Source organism: Apostichopus japonicus, chromosome 1, assembly GCF_037975245.1.
Source record: "Apostichopus japonicus isolate 1M-3 chromosome 1, ASM3797524v1, whole genome shotgun sequence".
Taxonomy (NCBI): domain Eukaryota; kingdom Metazoa; phylum Echinodermata; class Holothuroidea; order Aspidochirotida; family Stichopodidae; genus Apostichopus; species Apostichopus japonicus.
The window spans coordinates 19,334,580-19,353,034 of NC_092561.1; the positions used below are offsets into that span (position 1 = coordinate 19,334,580).

At 40.3% G+C, this 18,455-nt stretch overlaps 1 protein-coding gene across 1 annotated transcript in view; it reads left to right on the plus strand.

Annotated features, from left to right (window-relative positions):
• Nucleotides 1–18,455, plus strand: part of LOC139972149 (uncharacterized) — a 100,522-nt gene that overhangs the window by 21,847 nt on the left and 60,220 nt on the right. The window contains exons 12-30 of the mRNA XM_071979127.1: nucleotides 639–1,261; nucleotides 1,599–1,744; nucleotides 2,403–2,877; nucleotides 3,612–3,805; nucleotides 4,706–4,782; nucleotides 5,457–5,550; nucleotides 5,982–6,064; nucleotides 7,357–7,450; nucleotides 8,421–8,677; nucleotides 9,036–9,132; nucleotides 9,963–10,136; nucleotides 11,007–11,180; nucleotides 11,888–12,067; nucleotides 12,713–12,886; nucleotides 13,152–13,240; nucleotides 14,455–14,634; nucleotides 15,811–16,078; nucleotides 17,093–17,181; nucleotides 18,112–18,291. Of these exons, the coding sequence (XP_071835228.1) occupies nucleotides 639–1,261; nucleotides 1,599–1,744; nucleotides 2,403–2,877; nucleotides 3,612–3,805; nucleotides 4,706–4,782; nucleotides 5,457–5,550; nucleotides 5,982–6,064; nucleotides 7,357–7,450; nucleotides 8,421–8,677; nucleotides 9,036–9,132; nucleotides 9,963–10,136; nucleotides 11,007–11,180; nucleotides 11,888–12,067; nucleotides 12,713–12,886; nucleotides 13,152–13,240; nucleotides 14,455–14,634; nucleotides 15,811–16,078; nucleotides 17,093–17,181; nucleotides 18,112–18,291 (3,648 nt within the window). The remainder of the gene's footprint in view (nucleotides 1–638; nucleotides 1,262–1,598; nucleotides 1,745–2,402; nucleotides 2,878–3,611; nucleotides 3,806–4,705; nucleotides 4,783–5,456; nucleotides 5,551–5,981; nucleotides 6,065–7,356; nucleotides 7,451–8,420; nucleotides 8,678–9,035; nucleotides 9,133–9,962; nucleotides 10,137–11,006; nucleotides 11,181–11,887; nucleotides 12,068–12,712; nucleotides 12,887–13,151; nucleotides 13,241–14,454; nucleotides 14,635–15,810; nucleotides 16,079–17,092; nucleotides 17,182–18,111; nucleotides 18,292–18,455) is intronic.

Genomic DNA, 18,455 nt, shown 5'->3' on the forward strand with positions numbered 1-18,455 from the left:
ATCATAGCTTCATGATGCTATGAAACTATAAGGTGGGGTAAGTAATTTGTTTTCATAATAGCTTCATGATGCTATGAAGCTATGATGAGATGGGGGAAGTAATATGTTTTCATTATTGCTTCATGGTGCTATGAAGCTTTGATGAGGTGGGGGAAGTAATATGTTTTCATCATAGCTTCATGATGCTATGAAGCTATAAGGTGGGGGAAGTCATATGGTTGCATCATAGCTTCATGATGCTATTTAGCTATGATGAGGTGGGAGAAGTAATATCTTTTTGTCATAGCTTCATGATGCTATGAAGCTATGATGAGGTGGGGGGAAGTAATACGTTTTCATCATAGCTTCATGAAGCTATGATGAGGTGGGAGAAGTAATATAGTTTCATCATAGCTTCATGATGCTATGAAGCTATGATGAGGTGGGGGAATAATATGTATTCCTTGTGGTATTTTTTTAACTTTTACAGGAGATTGATTGTTTGGTGACCATACCCTACTTTGATTTCACTCTTGATACATTTCTCCATAGATTTAGACATTGAGAGATTAATCATCATAGCTTCATGATGCTATGAACCTATAATGAGGTAGGGGGAATTAATATGTATTTATTGTGGTATTTTTTCTTTCTTACAGGAGATTGATTGTCTGGTTACCATACCTTACTTTGATTTCACTCTGGATACCTACGACCTCAGCCGGTCTGTCGTCTGGCAACCCAACTACTTCGGCGGTAACGGCGACGTGGATGCGGACGGTTGCGTCCCGGATCACCCCTTCAGGAACGACACGGCTTGGAAACCGTGTCTGGTTCGGTCCTTCCAACTGAATCATAGGCTGCCGTCAAAGTTAGACATCGCCCTCGCCGTGGCGAGCGAGAGCTATTCCTCATTCTCCGAATGCTTACAGATGATTCTAGGTCAGGTTTATAGCTACATCGGCGGCCACATAGCAACATCTGCTGCCCCCTACGACCCTCTCTTCCTACCCATCCAAGCGTACGCTGACATGCTCTTCTGGCAGTGGCAGAAGATATCGGGCAACCAGAACAGCTTTCCTTCGTTCCTTCTCGACGTGCCGATGGTACCTTTCAATGTGGAACCGCGGGACGTGTTGCAGCTGGAACACAGCGTTTGCGTGACGTATCTGCTGCCCTCGTTGGGGGCGCCGTGCAACTACACAGCTGAAGAGTTTAATAACTTCGGATTTGACGTTGAAGGCTACGACAGGAATGGATTTAATCGCCAAGGATTCGATAGGTGAGATCTGTCGTTATTCTTCGCGGCCGGTTCCGATAATTATGTCTCAAAGATGCAAAGGAACTTTAACCTTAAAATTTTTACAATTACCTCAGCGATTTAATTTTTGTCCTGTTTATCTTTCTTGGAAAATTTTAGTTCTCATTTTGTCTTTTAAAATTGTTAAAATGTTTGGAAACAAGTTTTCACAATGTTTTCTGAAATGTCTTGAACTTTTTTTTTTTAAGTTTGATGACAATACCACAATTTGCAATATTGTTTTCTTTGAAACCTAAATCTAGTGTTTTGAATATGTTTTATCAGTTTCAAGTTCAAATTACTCCATCTTTCTTTGAAGGTTTGGTTACAATGCTATGGGATTCAACAGATACGGCCAGCGGGATACGCGTGACATTTATATCTATAACACCTACTCTTTCCAAGGCTATAACAGATCCGGATATGACCGGAGGGGATACAACAGATATGGATACAGTGTAGACGGTATGGAATGGTTTAAACATATAACTCATGAGGCCATATCTCTTTTACCTTTTGAAGGATAGCTGTAAAGGGATATGGGTAAATAGAGTATAGTAGATATGGCTGTAGTGTGAACTAATGCTTTATAGCTCTCAACTCATAAGTTATGGCTGTAGTGTTCATGCTATATGGCTCTCATGACTAAATGACTTTCCTGAAACAACAAAAAACTGTCCTATATCATTTCTGTGAGGCTGCCAAGTTTATCCTAAAAGAATTTATCCTAATAACGTGTGACACCTCTCCACTCTCTTTAACTATTTTCTTGGCATTACAGACAAACTTTAAAGAAAGGCCTCGTTGTCTGCCAATGAAAAAAAAAAAGACCAGTTCAGAAATGTACATTTTATATAAAAATAATATCAAACTAAAAAAGTAAAAGTTTTAAAATTTTGAAGTGGCTGTTGGAGAAAGATTTTAACTGTTTTCTGGTGAAACCAGAATTAAGTAGATAACATTCAAAATAAATGACACTTAGAACAAGACGTAATAAAGAAGATGAAGTTAAGTTATTCGCCTGTGGAATATTATTAATATGTTACAAATTAAACTTACAAATATGAAAACTTACAAAATGAACAAGTCAACCTTAAAAATAAAAATAATTTTTCCCAACCAGGTTACAACCGAGATGGCTACGACGTTAACGGATATGACCGCCTCGGTCTCAACCGGTACGGCTTAAACAGAGACGGTTTCGATGCCAGAGGTTACAGCATCCGGGGATATAACCAGGATAACCGGTACGACCAGTCGGATTATTACGATTCGTCCGGTTTCGACTCCCAGTGTCTGGATCGGCAGCAGTTAGACATATCGAGATTCGATCGTTTCGGGTTTAACCTCCAGGGAAGTCGAGTCGATTACTGCACTTACGGTTTCAACGGTCCTCACGAGCTCCGGATTTCACTTCAGGTAGATGCGGTCCTCTTCGGTCAGTCCAAGGACTTCTTGATGGCGTACTTCAGGACCTGCTCGGCCCCGTCCAGAGAACCGATCCGTTGGTACGAACAGACTTGGACGGACAGAACCAAGCCGTTCTTTAGACTCCAAGTCGCGTCCACGCAGTTTCCGCACTCTGTGTATTCTCAAAGGTAAAAAAAAAATTCATTCTGTTTTTGAGGATTTTTTGGCTGTTCTTGTCATTGATGGTAGTGACGATGAAGTTTATAGAAATGATTTTTAAATAGGGTTTTCAGAGAATCTTGTCTCAAAGAGAGATTCTGGTTGCCGAAGGTGAATGCTTATTCAAACTTCGTCGGTTAATTGTTTTATTAGTCATGCAAAAAATAACAGAAGGTTACATGCAATTAATTGTGTTATGAGTCAAGATTAAGATGAGATAGGGCTTCCAGCTAACAGTGGCATTTTGAGAAGAAGATTACACATGAGTGACAATTTATGTGACTTTCTAGCATATTTGGTTGTTGGTCTGATGACCTTTGACATTGAGGCAACAAACGATTAATAAACAGTTTTCATAAGTGTGCCAGGAAATGTTGCCAAAAAAAAAAAAAAAATAATAATAATGATAAAAAAAAAATAATAATAATAATAAAAAAAAATGAAATAAAATGAATGACATGACATGACTTGACATGACATGACATGAAATACAATGCAATACAATACAATAGAATAGAATACAATACAATGAAATACAATAAAATAAAATACAATACAATACATACAATACAATAAAATACATTACAATAAAATAGAATACAATGCAATACAATACAATACAATATAATTCAATACAATAAATTACAATACTATACATTTCAATGCAATGCAATACAATACAATATCCTGCCATCTTTGATAGGTTTTGCCTTGACATCGAGCCACTGCTGACCCGCTGCCCGTGCCAGGGGGAACCAGCCGTTTGTACCAGGAATCCCTGCAAGAGGACCTGCGGGAGCTATCCGGATGCTGTCTGCTTTGTGAACTTCTGTGACGGTTGTTACGCCCAGTGGTATCTGAACGGAGAGCAAGTCAACTGTGATGCTAGTGTTAGAGGTGTGTGGTCTTTTCTACCTGCAGAATGGAAAAATGGGGTGGGGAAGCTGGGGGGGGGGTTGGATGGGATGTTGGTTGACGTACAAGCCTGGTAATATCTTAGATGAAAACGATAAAAAAATTTGTAGCATATAATATAGTAACACAAAGAATCCGGAATGGAGAAACAGGCAACTGTAATGCTAGTATTAGAGATCTGAGGTCATTTCTTCCTACTGGGGTGTAGAAATTGAATTTGGGGGCAGGAACAAAGTGGCAGGGGTGGGAAACAGGCTCACATTCTTGCACCAATAGGGTATGCAGGCTGTTAGACGTGGGCAATTCATTGAAGTCCATGCACTGTCTGCTCAGATTGAGATACTCAAATGTTTGGTTTCTTGGAAACAAGTAACAAATCTAGAACAGTGATGATGTTGTAAGAGTGTTGTAGTCAAGTGGTTAAGGCAGTGGACTTGTGATCCAAGGTTTGCAGGTTCGAGTCCTGGCCAGATCGTTACTTTATGTCCTTAGGCAAGGCACTTTATACCTCTTTGCACCCAGGGTATAACTGGGGACTTGTAATTTAACTTGTAAATATAGTTGCGAGCGCCGGTTTGAGACTGCACCCTATGGGAAGTCCCCTAGGGGACACGTAGATGTGGTGCACCGTGGTGCCCCAGGAGGGATTGTTTGAATTGTGCACAGTTTGGGGTGTGGGTGAGTGTGACAAGTTACCAATGGCCAGGGGTTAAGTTGTAAAGTCGTGTGAGGGGTCCTTGGCCTCAAACAAGACTGTAAACCTTCAACTTAGACTTCGAATAAGCAAACAAGAAATCTGGTGTTGGAATATGAAGGCAAGAAAATATTATATTTATTATTCATATTGTAAATGAATAACCTTTGTGTTTGTTGCTCTCCCAGAGTGTTCCGATGGATTCAACCGTTATCGAGAAGACGCTGTCTGGAGACCAGACCCTTGTACTACTTGTCGGTGTTCGGTGAGTCCGCAAGTTTTCCCTTCATCAAACTTTGTTAAGCTATTTACAAGAACATACCGATCTTAGGTGTCTCTTAAATCTTTTAAGCAAAGACTGTACACACACAAGGTAATTTTGTTATGTAGCTGTTTGCATATGTATATCCAAATAGTTGCCCTCTTAAACTTTCATTTTGATATGTTACGAATGATCGTTGTAGTTTTAATACATCCAGGCAGTTGCTATTCCAAATTTTATTTGGATATGTTATGAATGATTGGGTAGGTTTTATACCTCCAGGCAGTTGCCTCTTAAAATTTTTATTTTGATATGTTCAGAACGATCGGGGAAGGTTTTAGACATCCAGGCAGTTGCTATTCAAAATTTTATGTTTGATATATTACAAATGATCGGGTAGGTCGTTTACATCCAGTTGCCCTCTTAAACTTATATTTTGATATGTTCCGAACGATCGGGAAGGTTTTATACATCCAGGCAGTTTCCTCTTCAACTAATATTTTGAGATGTTCCGAATGATCGGGGTAGGTTTTATACATCCAGGCAGTTGCTTCTTAAAACTTTCCATTTTGATAAGTTACAAATGATCGAATGACTTTTTTACCTGCAAGTTCTCTGCCTCTTAAATCTTGCTGGATTGACCTTAATTTGAACTTTTCCATCTCTCCGTCGTCCAGGATGGCAGTGTTGACTGTGAGGTGGTTCGTTGTCCGAGATCGGCTTGCTCTCATCCTGCTCTGGCAGCTGGTGACTGCTGCGCTACTTGCGATGGTCAGTCACTAGATATCTTACCTCTGTGAAAATAGGCTTGACGTAAAAGGTTGCATATCCCCAGTGTTTATATGTGTGGGCATCATTATGCTGGTTGTAATGGTGGAGATAATTTAGGACTGGATTTCTGCTAGAAATATTGTAAATTGTTTGAAGATGGTAACATCATTCACGTCTTTTGATAATTTACAATAATTTAAAAAAAAATTTAATGTAATGAAAAAAAAAACAATCCCATTTGGAAGACACTCAGTGTATCGTGAATTTGTCTAAGGTGAGAAAGGATATCGATTCTATGCAAATGTTGGTCACCATCTTAGCAACGTTCTTTACAGACGATGGTTGGTTTCAATAAGAACAGTGAGGGGATTACACCCCCCCCCCCACGCCAAATAAACTCTCTGATTAGTTTTTTTCTCTCTCTTCCTTAGGATGTCAGTATGGTACGTATACATATGCCAACGGTCAGACCTTCAATGCGGCTAACGAGCCTTGTTCCGAATGTACCTGCATTGTAAGTATTCCATATGCCTGGTCTACTCGGTTAGATGGATTCATATTTTTAAGCTGAAAATATTACTCCAAAAATAGCAATCAGAAATAAATATTACACATATAAAATTGATCAATTTAAGAAAAAGTCCTAGAAATCTTGTAGTCAACTCCTTCAAATCCTTTCTTTTTATAGACTTAATTTTTTTTTCAAATGCATTTCTAGTGTTGGCACCAGCCTTAGGCAATCCGGGGGGGGGGACTAGCAAGCAAGGAATTTTTATATGAGGGAAGATAAATATAACCTTGGTACAGGGGTGGGGTCTAAGGAGAAGGGGGTTCCCCCATTTTCTGCAAGTAAAATGACTTAGGCGCAATATGGTGCTATTATTTGACAGTTTGTTTGCATTTAATGCATCTCATTGGAAGCTGCTTCCGATACAAACGATTAGCCTAGCTCCATATATTTTGGATAGGTACCAGATTTGGTTGTGGGGGGGGGGGACTGAGGGGACAAGGGAAAAGTCTTGGAGGGGAAAGGTCCCTCATGTTTGTAATTTTCTCATTCATTTTGCGTTTGTTCATTTACTTCATATAAACTATGCAAATAAAATTATCTACCAGTATGGTAGTGAGTTTTATTGAGCATTTTGTCATAAAAACTGTAATTAGAAGTATTCTCTATTATTAAAGCTAAAGAATATATGACTTTCTGGGTTGACTGTTCATTTTGATGTTACAGAATCATAACCTTAGTTAAAACAATTTAGTCACCACTGTCCAAGAAATTATACTGAGAAAAAGAGTACAGATTTTTGTTGTTGTTGAGCTGCGACTGTTTTCCGATGCGGTAATCAATTTGGTCTCAACTCAAGAATTAAACTGAGATATCCTGTTCCAATTAGGTCTTGATCTCCATTTTAATATATCTTTCCTATCATGGTACCAACTGTGTCAAAATCGTCCTCTATTTTAACATTTTCTTTGACTTGAAAACAAAGGGATGGCATGTCACACCCCTTTCCTATGAAATGTGGAGACCTATATAGTAGTCAGGCATGAGCTTTTTCCGCGAATTCGCGGAATATCCGTGATCTCTTTTCTACCTCGGGGACAAAAAACTATTATCCTAACACACTGTAGCATATGCAAACTGGAGCCTATACCGCAATTTTTGCAAAGTTCCATGATTTTTTTTGTACCTCAGGCTCATCCATGCATAGTTAACAATTCTCTTGTAAATGAACTAAAAACGAAAGACAAACTTCCAACCACATCTGTCTCATGTTTCTCTTTTTGTTCTCTCGTGGACAGAATGGAAACGTGGAGTGTAGGACAGTGACCTGCCCTCCAGTTACCTGCGACTATCCCTGGACCTACGGAGATAGATGCTGTCCTAGTTGTGATGGTATTCCGCCTTCTAAAGATTTTATCCCTTAACTCAAGTTTTAGTTTAGTTTATAGCTGGCTTGAGTCTGATAAAGGATTAGGGAGGTACATCTCTCATTTGGAGTTGTGTATTAAACTGTTCATGTAAACTGCTGACAAACAGAGTGGTGTTTCTGGTCTGGTCATGTGTATTCTGTTTGTTTGTTCGATTTGGCCCGAGATCTTCATCAGAACTGGAACAGACAACCCTCTAAAGCTATTCAGATACCTGAAATGAAAAGTTTTTGTCTTTTTGGAAAAGTACTGATGTTTGCATGATAAGCTGTAGCAACATATAGGTTTGGAGAGCACTCAAACGATAACTTAAATGCAATGCAATACAATGCAATGCATTACATTACAATACTTGCATTGTAATGCAATGCAGTGCAATGCAATGCAATACAATGGAATGCAATACAATGCACTGCATTACATTACAATACTTGCATTGTAATGCAATGCAGTGCAATGCAATGGAATGCAATACAATGTAATGCATGCAATGCATTACATTACAATACTTGCTTTGTAATGTAATGCAGTGCAATGCAATACAATACAATGCAGTGCATTGCATTACAATACTTGCATTGTAATGCAATGCAGTGCAATGCAATGCAATGCATTACATTACAATACTTGCATTGTAATGCAATGCAGTGCAATGTAATACAATGCAATACAGTATGTCTGAAATGGAAAGAACAAAAAACATTGACCCCCTCAGTAAGTGAGCTCTCTGATGTATGAAATATTGAATTTCTTTTTTCTTGGGGGGGGGGGAGAATGGGGAGGGGGGTGGGGCTGGTAGTACATTGGATATTCTGCAATTCATTTACAACCAACTCCTGCAAATATTTTGGTTTTTTACATTTATATGTTAAGCTTATTAATTAATCGAAACGCCTATGTAGTCACTAAAACCTGGTTTCCCATTTTTCAAACAGGATGTGTGTACGACGGTCGCGTTCTACGGAACGGACAGGCCTTCAGCTACGACACCTGCACCATGTGTCGCTGTGAGGATGGAGACGTGAGCTGCGACCAGATAGAATGCGGCCGCCTCTCCTGCGACAATCAGATCAATCCCGAGGGATCATGCTGCCCTCGCTGTCGTGACGGCTGCGAATACGAGGGAATGTCTTTCAACAATGGGATGTTCTTCACGCCGATGTCCAATCCTTGTCTTCAGTGTTCTTGTCGGGTGAGTCGTCGGATCAAGAAGTTTGTCTTCGTCACGTGCGATATTTGTACAGGAATGAGCCTACCATGATGGCATGCATTAATACTAACAGCATAATATATGTACAGTGACCTAGTTTCTGAACTCTGTTGGGTATTTTAAAAACTTTTTTCATATGTATTTCAGCAGGAAGACTGCATGCCAACCATTAAAAATAAGAGGAAAGAGAAGTTGGCCCACAATCTTGAACTAATAGGGTTATCATACGCACCCTTAAGCCTGTTGGCTCGAACACTCCATTGGTCGAAGCTCCACGTTGCTCTTTGGTCTTGTGCTTCCACCAATAATTCGCTCTGGCATGTTCTTATTTTTTTCTCAGGAGAGTATTGTCCGTTGTCATCCTTTGCCCTGTGATCCACCTGAATGTGATAACCCCATCTACCTACTGGGGGCCTGCTGTCCAGTCTGTACCAACAGTGAGTAGCTACATTCAGATTGGTTCTTTTAAATGATGCTTTTCAATACATGGATGGATAGATTAGATTAGGTTAGGTTAGGTTACATTACGGTACGTAAGGTTACATAACGTATTGTTGTGTATGGAGGTTCTAATGGATATTTTTAGGATTAGATAAGGTTAGGTTACGGTACGTTACGTGTTGTTGTATTTGGAGGTTCCATGTATAATTTTAGGATTAGATTAGGGTAGGTTAGGTTGGGTTAGATTGGGGTATGTTACGTATTGTTGTGTGTGGGGTTCCATGTATAATTTTAGGATAGGATAGGATAGGGTAGGTTAGGTTAGGTTACGGTACGTTACGTACTGTTGTGTATGAATATTCCATGTTTCATTTTAGTGGGGTGTTTATCACAAAGGTCTCAATAAAGAATGAAAGGCTCCAAATGTAGTTTGTGAGTCTAGTAATATTCATTTCTTATATTAATTTCAAAAGTGGTAGGATCTCCTTGGACTGTCTGAGCCTTTCCATTTTACGTGTTACTTCAATTCTGAGGCAACATTTAAGAGTTTTCAAGTTTCGGTTGTCGAAAGGAAGACTGTAATTGGAAAGAAATACATTGTTGAGCTCTTAAAAGTTGTCAGGTAGGGTGGTGGGGGGGGCAGAGGAGGCACCCCTCGCCAAGCTGAGGTGTCCTGCTACTTTACAATCAAAGAAACAGCCTCACCCTTTATTAGGAAGGGAAGACATTACAAAGGGATTTGAGCTAGGAGGCATGCACTACATAGAGGAAGAATTGATGTTTGGAAAAAAAATAATAACTTATGCATTTTATTTTCACTTTTCAGAGTGTGTTCACGACGGGAAACAATACGACAGCGGAGACGTCTGGTTGACGAGCGATCAGTGCGACGAGTGTTACTGTCGGGGGTCAGAGGTCAGCTGTAGGCGGAGCAGAAGTTGCCCCGATTCCTGCGAACATGGTCTGGTTGAGGAAGGCCAGTGTTGTTCCTCTTGTACAGGTGGGTGGTGATCAACCGAGGATTAAAAATTAATCTCTGGAGATTATCCTAATGCGCTAGTAATCATTACGTTAAATACGTAAGAGAATATTTTGTACGTTATTGTGGATATATTTGAGTCGAATAGGGATATTTTGGAGTTTCGATTTAAGTTGAATAACAGTGACCATGAACAATATCATGTGCCCCTACAATGTCCCCCAAAAAATTAAATATACTGACAGTAAATATGTAATGTTTTTAATTTATCATGGTTATTCTTTTTGTGAGTTCACCTTTACATTGTTAGCAATTGTTGTATATAAGCAAAATTACATTCTATTTCCATCAATTACCATCAGTCAGGGTGGGGGGGGGGGCAAGCAGCATGTTTGTCCTTTGATAAAGCTGGATGATTTTATGTCATTAAGGCGGATGGGATATAAGGCAGGGAGGAGGGGAATTTTGGTAAACTTGGAGCATGCTTAGATCCACAATGTTGCAACCTTTGTAACAAAGTTGACAAAATTTTTGTTTCGAATGCGCAGGTTATTTATAGTGGATATACATCTGATATATTTATACTGCACAATAGGAGGGTAAGGGGGGTAAGGGCCGAGCCCCCCTCCCTTTACTTAATTTTTGAGGAGTGCAGGCTAAAAGCCAGGTATTCATATTTGCTGGTTGTCATGAGTTTCTCATCATCCGGGTTAATTTTAATGATTGTAACCATATATGATGTTAACTTGGTCTTACATTCTCCTCCACTATGGCTTATTACAGGCTATAGAAGTATATAATTGTCATTTCAACCTACTGTTGTCCCCGCTTCCTTGGACCAATAAAATATGGATTTATTTCACAATGTCATTTCATTTTTTCCGTCCTTAGATTGCCTGTATAACGGACAAGCCTGGAGTAACTTCGCGGAGTTTCCTAACCAGGACGGCTGCAGTTACTGTTCCTGTTACTACGGTACCGTCACGTGTCGTAGGAAGCCCTGCGTCGCCCCCTCCTGCGCCAACCCGGTCCTGCTCCCCGGAGAATGTTGTCCATCTTGTAAAGGTATCTCAACCCAAAATCTGTCGCAAATATCAACTCTTGCTTCAGTTTTGTATCTTTAAAGAGCATTCAGTTTTTAGGGTTTGGGGTGGGGGGGGGGTTGACAGGATTCAGTGAGTTGCTTAGTTGGATATATAATGAATAAGTTACATTTCATAACATAGAAGGAAAATTGTAACAATAAAAGAAAAGAAAATTTGAAATGTAGATTGGAATATGCTTTTGAAGTAATAAATGTTGAAAGAAGTAGATGTCCAAATTTTTAAAAAGTTAAAAAAGTTAAAGGTATTCATGAAATTTTTTAAGGTTTATGGTTAAAGTGGTAAATCTAATAGCTTAAGGTGTCTTCGTTTGATAAATTTTAATCTAATTGTGAGTAAAACACAGTGGGGCTAGCTTTGGGGGTTTGTTACCTATCTGAAAACCTTAGCATATGATTTGCGTTGTGTGAAAGTAAACTGCTATTTTGAACTAGAACACTCTAGTTGTGTTAAATTATTAGGGAAACTGGTGGTGTGGCTCTAAGTACGGCTAACCAATGAATAAGTCCCCTTAGTAATCGGAGCGTTCAGATATGTTTCATTGAGATGATGAAGTGATGTACAAGACACACATTCTGCTACTGTAAGCCCTCGCTGGAAGTCAAAACCAGTAAAAAAGTGGTGTTACCCGCACTTTAATTTGTTTAAAAATTATCGTCTCCCGTTCAGAGTGTGAAGATCGGTTTGGAAACACGTACGGTCACGGCGAGACTTGGATACCTCGATCTGGAGGGCGTTGTGAAGAATGCGTCTGTCGAGATAGCCAGATCATTTGCGGCCGACAGGAGTGTACCCAGCAGTGCACTCATCCACGTTATGAGGAAAACGGATGCTGCCCTCTATGCGATGGTAAGTTTCGGTTGGTCAAACGATGTCGTCCTTCCGTATGTTCCATAATTTATGCTAGATGTCCGTGTCAACGGGTGCGAAGGGGGAGGGATTCCTGTTTGCATCGGGTAGCATACGCCCATTAAAAGCCCCATTGACTTACACACTAAATCACAAAAGTAATGTGGTCTGTAAGTCTAGATAGAAGTTCTCACTAGCTAAATGCTACCCATCTTTGGATAGCTGACAAGTTGGCCTTTCATGGCATTATCAATTTTCCGTACCATGACCTCCCAGATTTTTTGCTATCCGAGCCGGAAGTTTTCGTCACTTGTAAACAAACCTCTTCACTCAGTGGTAAACAATTTTCCTACGCTGCTCCTGGGAGGCCTAAAGGGGTCTAACATTGCATCAATTGACCCAATTTTCTCACATGTACTTCCATTCATGCTCTTCAACATGCAAGCCACAAAAACTAGATCATGATTGATAACAGGTCACAAAAGATGTTCTCCCGCTGCTTTTTGGCACTTTTCTGAAATAGGAGAACAATCGAGCGGATGGATATAGACTCTAATAGGAGTATGCCACCAGAGTAGAGACCTTAGCAAAATCGTAACGACAAAGCTAAGAGTATTCGTTAAATAAGCTCTCTTTTCTCGGCAGGTTGTTTCTTCCAAGGACGGGAGTACGATGAAAGCGCTCCGGTTTACACCCAGGACGCCTGCGAGACCTGCGTCTGTAGAGATGGCAGCGTCCTGTGTGCCGCGGTCGAGTGTCCCGTTCCACCCTGTAGGAATCCCACGCGAGTACCGGGCGAATGCTGCCCTCAGTGTCCATGTAAGTTTTGAAAGTATCTGTTTACATCTTCAGAGCCACTTGAAATCACTTTTAACCTTCCCCCCCCTCTCCCACAATTAGCGCAAGATTATATCACAGTTTTTCTTCAGCATGTTGGGTCAACATTACTGTTTTGGGAATACTCTTGGAACATATTTGTTGCCAGATACTTTGGTAGCCATTTTGTTTGTAAGTTGTATATCATTTTTGTTGCTATTAAATTTCATGACTTTTGTAAACTTTTATTAATTTATGTTCCTCACAGCTGCTACTTGTGAATATGAAGGACAAAGATACATCAATGGTGAAGAATTTGTCCCTCAAAGTGATGCCTGTCTTAGGTGTACGTGTAGGGTAAGTCCTCAGAAGAGACCCCTTTGTAGGGTATACTGTACGTTAAGTCCTCTGAAGCAACCCCTGTGTAAGGTATACTGTAGGAAAAGTCCTGGGAAGAGACCCCTATGTAGGGTATACTGTAGGTTAAGTCCTCAGAAGAACCTCCTGTGTAGGGTAGACTAGGTTAAGTCCTAGGGAGACCTCTTTGTAGGGTATACTGTAGGTTAAGTCCTCAGAAGAAACCCCTGTGTAGGGTATACTGTAGGTTAAGTCCTAGGAAGAGACCCCTTTGTAGGGTATACTACAGGTTAAGTCCTCACAAGAGACCCCTTTGTAGGGTATACTGTAGGTTTAGTCCTCAGAAGAAACCCCTGTGTAGGGTATACTGTAGGTTAAGTCCTAGGGAGACCTCTTTGTAGGGCATACTGTAGGTAAAGTCCTCAGAAAAAAACCCCTGTGTAGGGTATACTGTAGGTTAAGTCCTAGGAAAAGACCCCTTTGGTAGGGTAGGTTAAGTCCTCACAAGAGACCCCTTTGTACGGTATATTGTAGGTTAAGTCCTGGGAAGAGACCCCTATGTGAGACCCCTTTATAGGGTCCACTGTAGGTTAAGTCCTCAGAAGAAACCCCTTTGTACGGTATACTGTAGGTTAAGTCCTGGGAAGAGCCCCTGTGAAGGGTACACTGTAGGTTAAGTCCTCAGAAGAAACTCCTGTGTAGGGTATACTGTAGGTTAAGTCCTGGGAAGAGACCCCTATGTAGGGTATACTGTAGGTTATGTCCACATAAGAGACCCCTTTGTAGGGTATACTGTAGGTTTAGTCCTCAGACGAGACCCATTGTTGATGATGTATCTGTATAATTTTGTAAATATTTTTAATCTGAAAAGTGGCCTATTTGGGATGATATTTACTTTGGAAAAGCATATATTTTCCAAGAAAATGACACACCCTAGAAGAAGTGTTTCTGACAATTTGGTTGTAGGAAAGGCAATTTGTAAAAAAAGGTCAAAGACTGTCTCTTTAGCGCAACGTTTCCACTCACCACCACCCCACCCCACCCCCACCCTCACCCCGTCTTTCATACCAGATTGTTTACAAACATTGTTTTGGTTTTCTCGTCTAGGTTCTCTGACTCTCCACCTAGTTTGTTTGTTTGTTTCTACAGTTTTGTTTCTCTTTCATATTTTTGATGAAGTCAATCTTTTCACATATTTCTGGCCTTCTGTTTAGTCCGGCCGATCCGATTGTCAATCTATCGAGTACCAGTGTAACACCCAGTGTACTCACCCAGTCAGGGACGCAGGGGAGTGTTGCTCCTCCTGTCGAGACTGCGACTTTGACGGGAGGGTGGTCCCCAACGGCGCCAACTTTATGGATCCTTCCGACGAGTGCAATCTGTGTACCTGCTCTGTAAGTATTGAGCAGGACTTGCTCCTGGTATTCATGTCATGAGGTGGCCACCGCCCTTTTTTGAGATCCCCCTCGCTAAAATATTACCAACGTCACCGCCTCACTGTTTCAGAGAAGGAGTCAAGACTGCTATGACTGAAGTGCACCACTTTAAACCCATGCCATCATCGGACATAAAAAAATTGACTGTGAATACTAAATTATAGCAAAAAATTATAGTTCTTCTGACTATTTAACATGGCATGTTTATCTAATTTATTGTTAGGATGATTGACATTAGGATGATTAATTTTCCGGTAGACACCCAGACAACCCCCGACCCCCTCTTCCGGGTGACACCCAGACACCCCCCCAACTCTAAAAGTATGCTCATGCCCTCCAGTGTCACAAATCAGTTACTGCCTCTCACACGAGAAATCCCATGGGAAAACCCTGATTAAGAGCAGTTAACTGTAAATATTAAGAAACCCCTTTGTGGAGGTATATCTTAGGATAAGGATAAAAAACCTCTTTGTGGGGTATTTCGTAGGGTAAGTCTGTAAATATGAAGAAACCCCTTTGTGGGGTATATCGTAGGGTAAGTTTCTAAGGAAAGAGAGACCCCTTTGTAGGGTATATGGTAGGGTAAGTCTGTAAGGATTAAGAGACCCCTTTGTGGGGTATATCATAGGATAAGACTGTAAGGATTAAGAGACACCTTTGTGGTGTATATGGTAGGGTAAGGATTAAGAGACCCCTTTGTGGGGTATTTTGAAGGGAAAGTCAGTAAGGATTAAGAGATCCCTTTGTGGGGTATATTGAAGTGTCTCTAAGGAGTAAGAGACCCCTTTGTGGGGTATATTGTAGGGTAAGTTTGTAAGGATTAAGAGACCCCTTTGTGGGGTATATTGTAGTGTCTCTAAGGATTAAGAGACCCCTTTGTGGTGTATGTCGTAAGGTAAGTCTGTAAGGATTAAGAGACCCCTTTGTGGGGTATATCATAGGGTAAGTCTGATAGGGACCCCTTGGTGGGGTATACCGTAGGGTAAGTGTGTCAGGATTAAAAGACCCCTTTGAGGGGTATATCGTAGGGTAAGTCTGTACTACGGATTAAGACATAATCTGCTTTCCCATTATTTAATCTCTGCCCTTATCTATGGTTTTATGAAATTAATAAAATAATCTTCACCTTCACAGTTTGGGTCCATCTTCTGTGACGTCCAGGAATGCCCAGAGGTCACCTGCAGGAACCCCGTCCGACAGCGAGGTGAATGCTGCCCTCAATGTCCCCAATGTCTCTTCGAGGGACGAGAGTATGAGGACAACAGCCCTGTCAGGAGCAGAGACCCCTGTGAGACCTGCCAGTGCCGCGACGGACGGGTGGAGTGCGACCTCGTCGACTGCCCTCCCTTGAGATGTCGAAACCCGATCATAAGGACTGGCGAATGCTGTCCTGTGTGCCTCAGTGAGTCGCAGCAAATTTGTGGACTTTTTTAGAGTTTCGTAATAATAATGAGTAAAATAATAAGTATAATTTTTATAGCGCATAATCAGCAAAGCTGCTCAAAGCGCTTTACAAATGTAAAACCTAAAAGCAAATAGTAACAAAAACCAAAGTATTAAATATATAGAATCAATAAGGCAAAAAAATGTAAAAGCCAAAAGCAACAATATAAAAAACACACCCGTACTAAACGATAGGAAAACGCATATAGTCCAAAACAATTTCAGAAGTATGTAAATAGTTAAATAGATTAAATCATAGTCAATTTTTAAATATAAATAAGTATGAGAAACTATAGTACAGGAAGACAATTATTGTAAAATCCTAAAACAGATAGTAATAAACACCCAATACTAAACGATAAAAAATAGAACCCTAAACGATACATTCCTGATATCCGTGTATGGAAACTAAAACATTTTGTTAACGAAAGGACTTCATTGTAAAGTAAGTGAACAAGGGGAAAGACTTGAATCGAAAGAAGAAGTTCTGGCTGGAACAAGATACAGACCAGCTATAGGTCCATGGTTCAAATCCCATCCTAGCCATAAATTTCTTTGACCAGTTCCTGTTTCAAAAGTTGCTTAAAAAATTCAGAAATTGGTTGTATTGATTCTCTGTGACATCAAATGAAACACAATACAAGTTTGCTTTATTCAGGCATGAGCTTTTTAGGCGAATTCTCGGAATATCCGCAATTTCTTTTCTACCTCGGGGACAAAATCTATTATCCTAACACACTGTAGCATACGCAAACTGGAGCCTATACCGCAATTTTTGCAAAATTCTGTGATTTTTTTTTTACCCCAGGCTCATCCCTGTTTATTGTCTTAGCACTCCTTGTGGTACTTAAATGGATTTTTGCAGTTCGATGGCAAGAGTAAAAAAATAGGTCAATTTTTCAGATATTTTGTGTGTTCATGTCTCGTTTTTTTAATCGATCCAGTTATTTCTTGCTTTTGTCCATATTTTTAGCGGAAACCTGTGATTATGAAGGCAGGACTTACCAAAATGATGCGGAATTTATGTCCATCTCAGATCCGTGTTTAAGGTGCCTCTGTCGGGTAAGTAGAAACTTTCCCTATCTCAAGTATCCTTTAACCTCCAAATTTTTTCTTCTCAATATACCTAACATTTCAATATTATTAGTTTCTTTAGTTTAGTTTAGTCATATACCTTGCTGACATAATCTTTCAATGTATTTAAGTTTTGTTTTGTGAAACAAATATTTTCATATCTGTAAATTCTCATGTTGCTTAACATAATAATTCAGTTTCTCATAATTGTGGTTTATTTCCCATTTCATAAATTCTAAAACTTTTGATTATATGTTATTGATCTAATATGCACATTACTTCATGTGTCATCTTTGACAAATCCTTCCTTTTTTTTCAGGTGGAAAATTTGTAATTTGAAAAATTCAAGAAATGAATATGCAAATCTTACCCCAAAAAATCATTTAAAGACTACAGCAGCAAGATGACAACACTCCTCAAAAATGTGTCTCGTTCGTACCGATATTTCTTGTTCATTGGAGGAACACGTTTATCCATGTTGTCATATCAAATATTCACTGGGCATGCACACCCTCTCTTGTTATAACAGAAGGATTCTCCCCCTCCCCCCCCCCCCCGAGTGGTACCACTGTACTGTTAATGTGTAACATAATGAGACTGCTCAATCATCTCTACTTCATACATTGATTTCTGCAGATTGGCAAAAAAAAAAAAAATTACAGTTCTTATATAGCGCAACTTACAATAAAGTCTCGCCACGCTGTTCTTAACCCTGGTCATTGGTAACTTGTCACACCTACACACCAAAGTGTGCACAATTCAATCAATCTCTCCCGGGGCACCACAGTGCACCACAGCCACGTGTCCCCTGGGGGACTTCCCATAGGGTGCAGCCACAAACCGGCGCACGCAACTATATTTACAAGTGACATGTCTTTCTGCTTAAATCATCTCCACTTCTCTCTTTGGTTTTTGCAGGCTGGCGAGGTGACGTGTCTCTCTGATGCCGTTACCTGTATTACTGAATGCTCTCATCCTGTGAGCTTGCCCGAACAGTGCTGTCCGGAATGTTACGACTGTTACTTCTTGGAGAGGACCATCCCCAATGGAGCCAACTTTGCAGATCCCGATAATGAGTGTCAGACATGCACTTGCCAGGTAAAGAGGGTTTAGCTCTGTCCAAAAGAGGGTTACAACAGGGTTGTCCAGGGGGTTGACAATAGGGGTGTCCAGAGGGTTGATGATAAGGGTGTCCAGAAGGGTGACGATAGTGGTGTCCAAAGGATGGACAATAGGGCTGTCCAGAGGGTGGACAATGAATA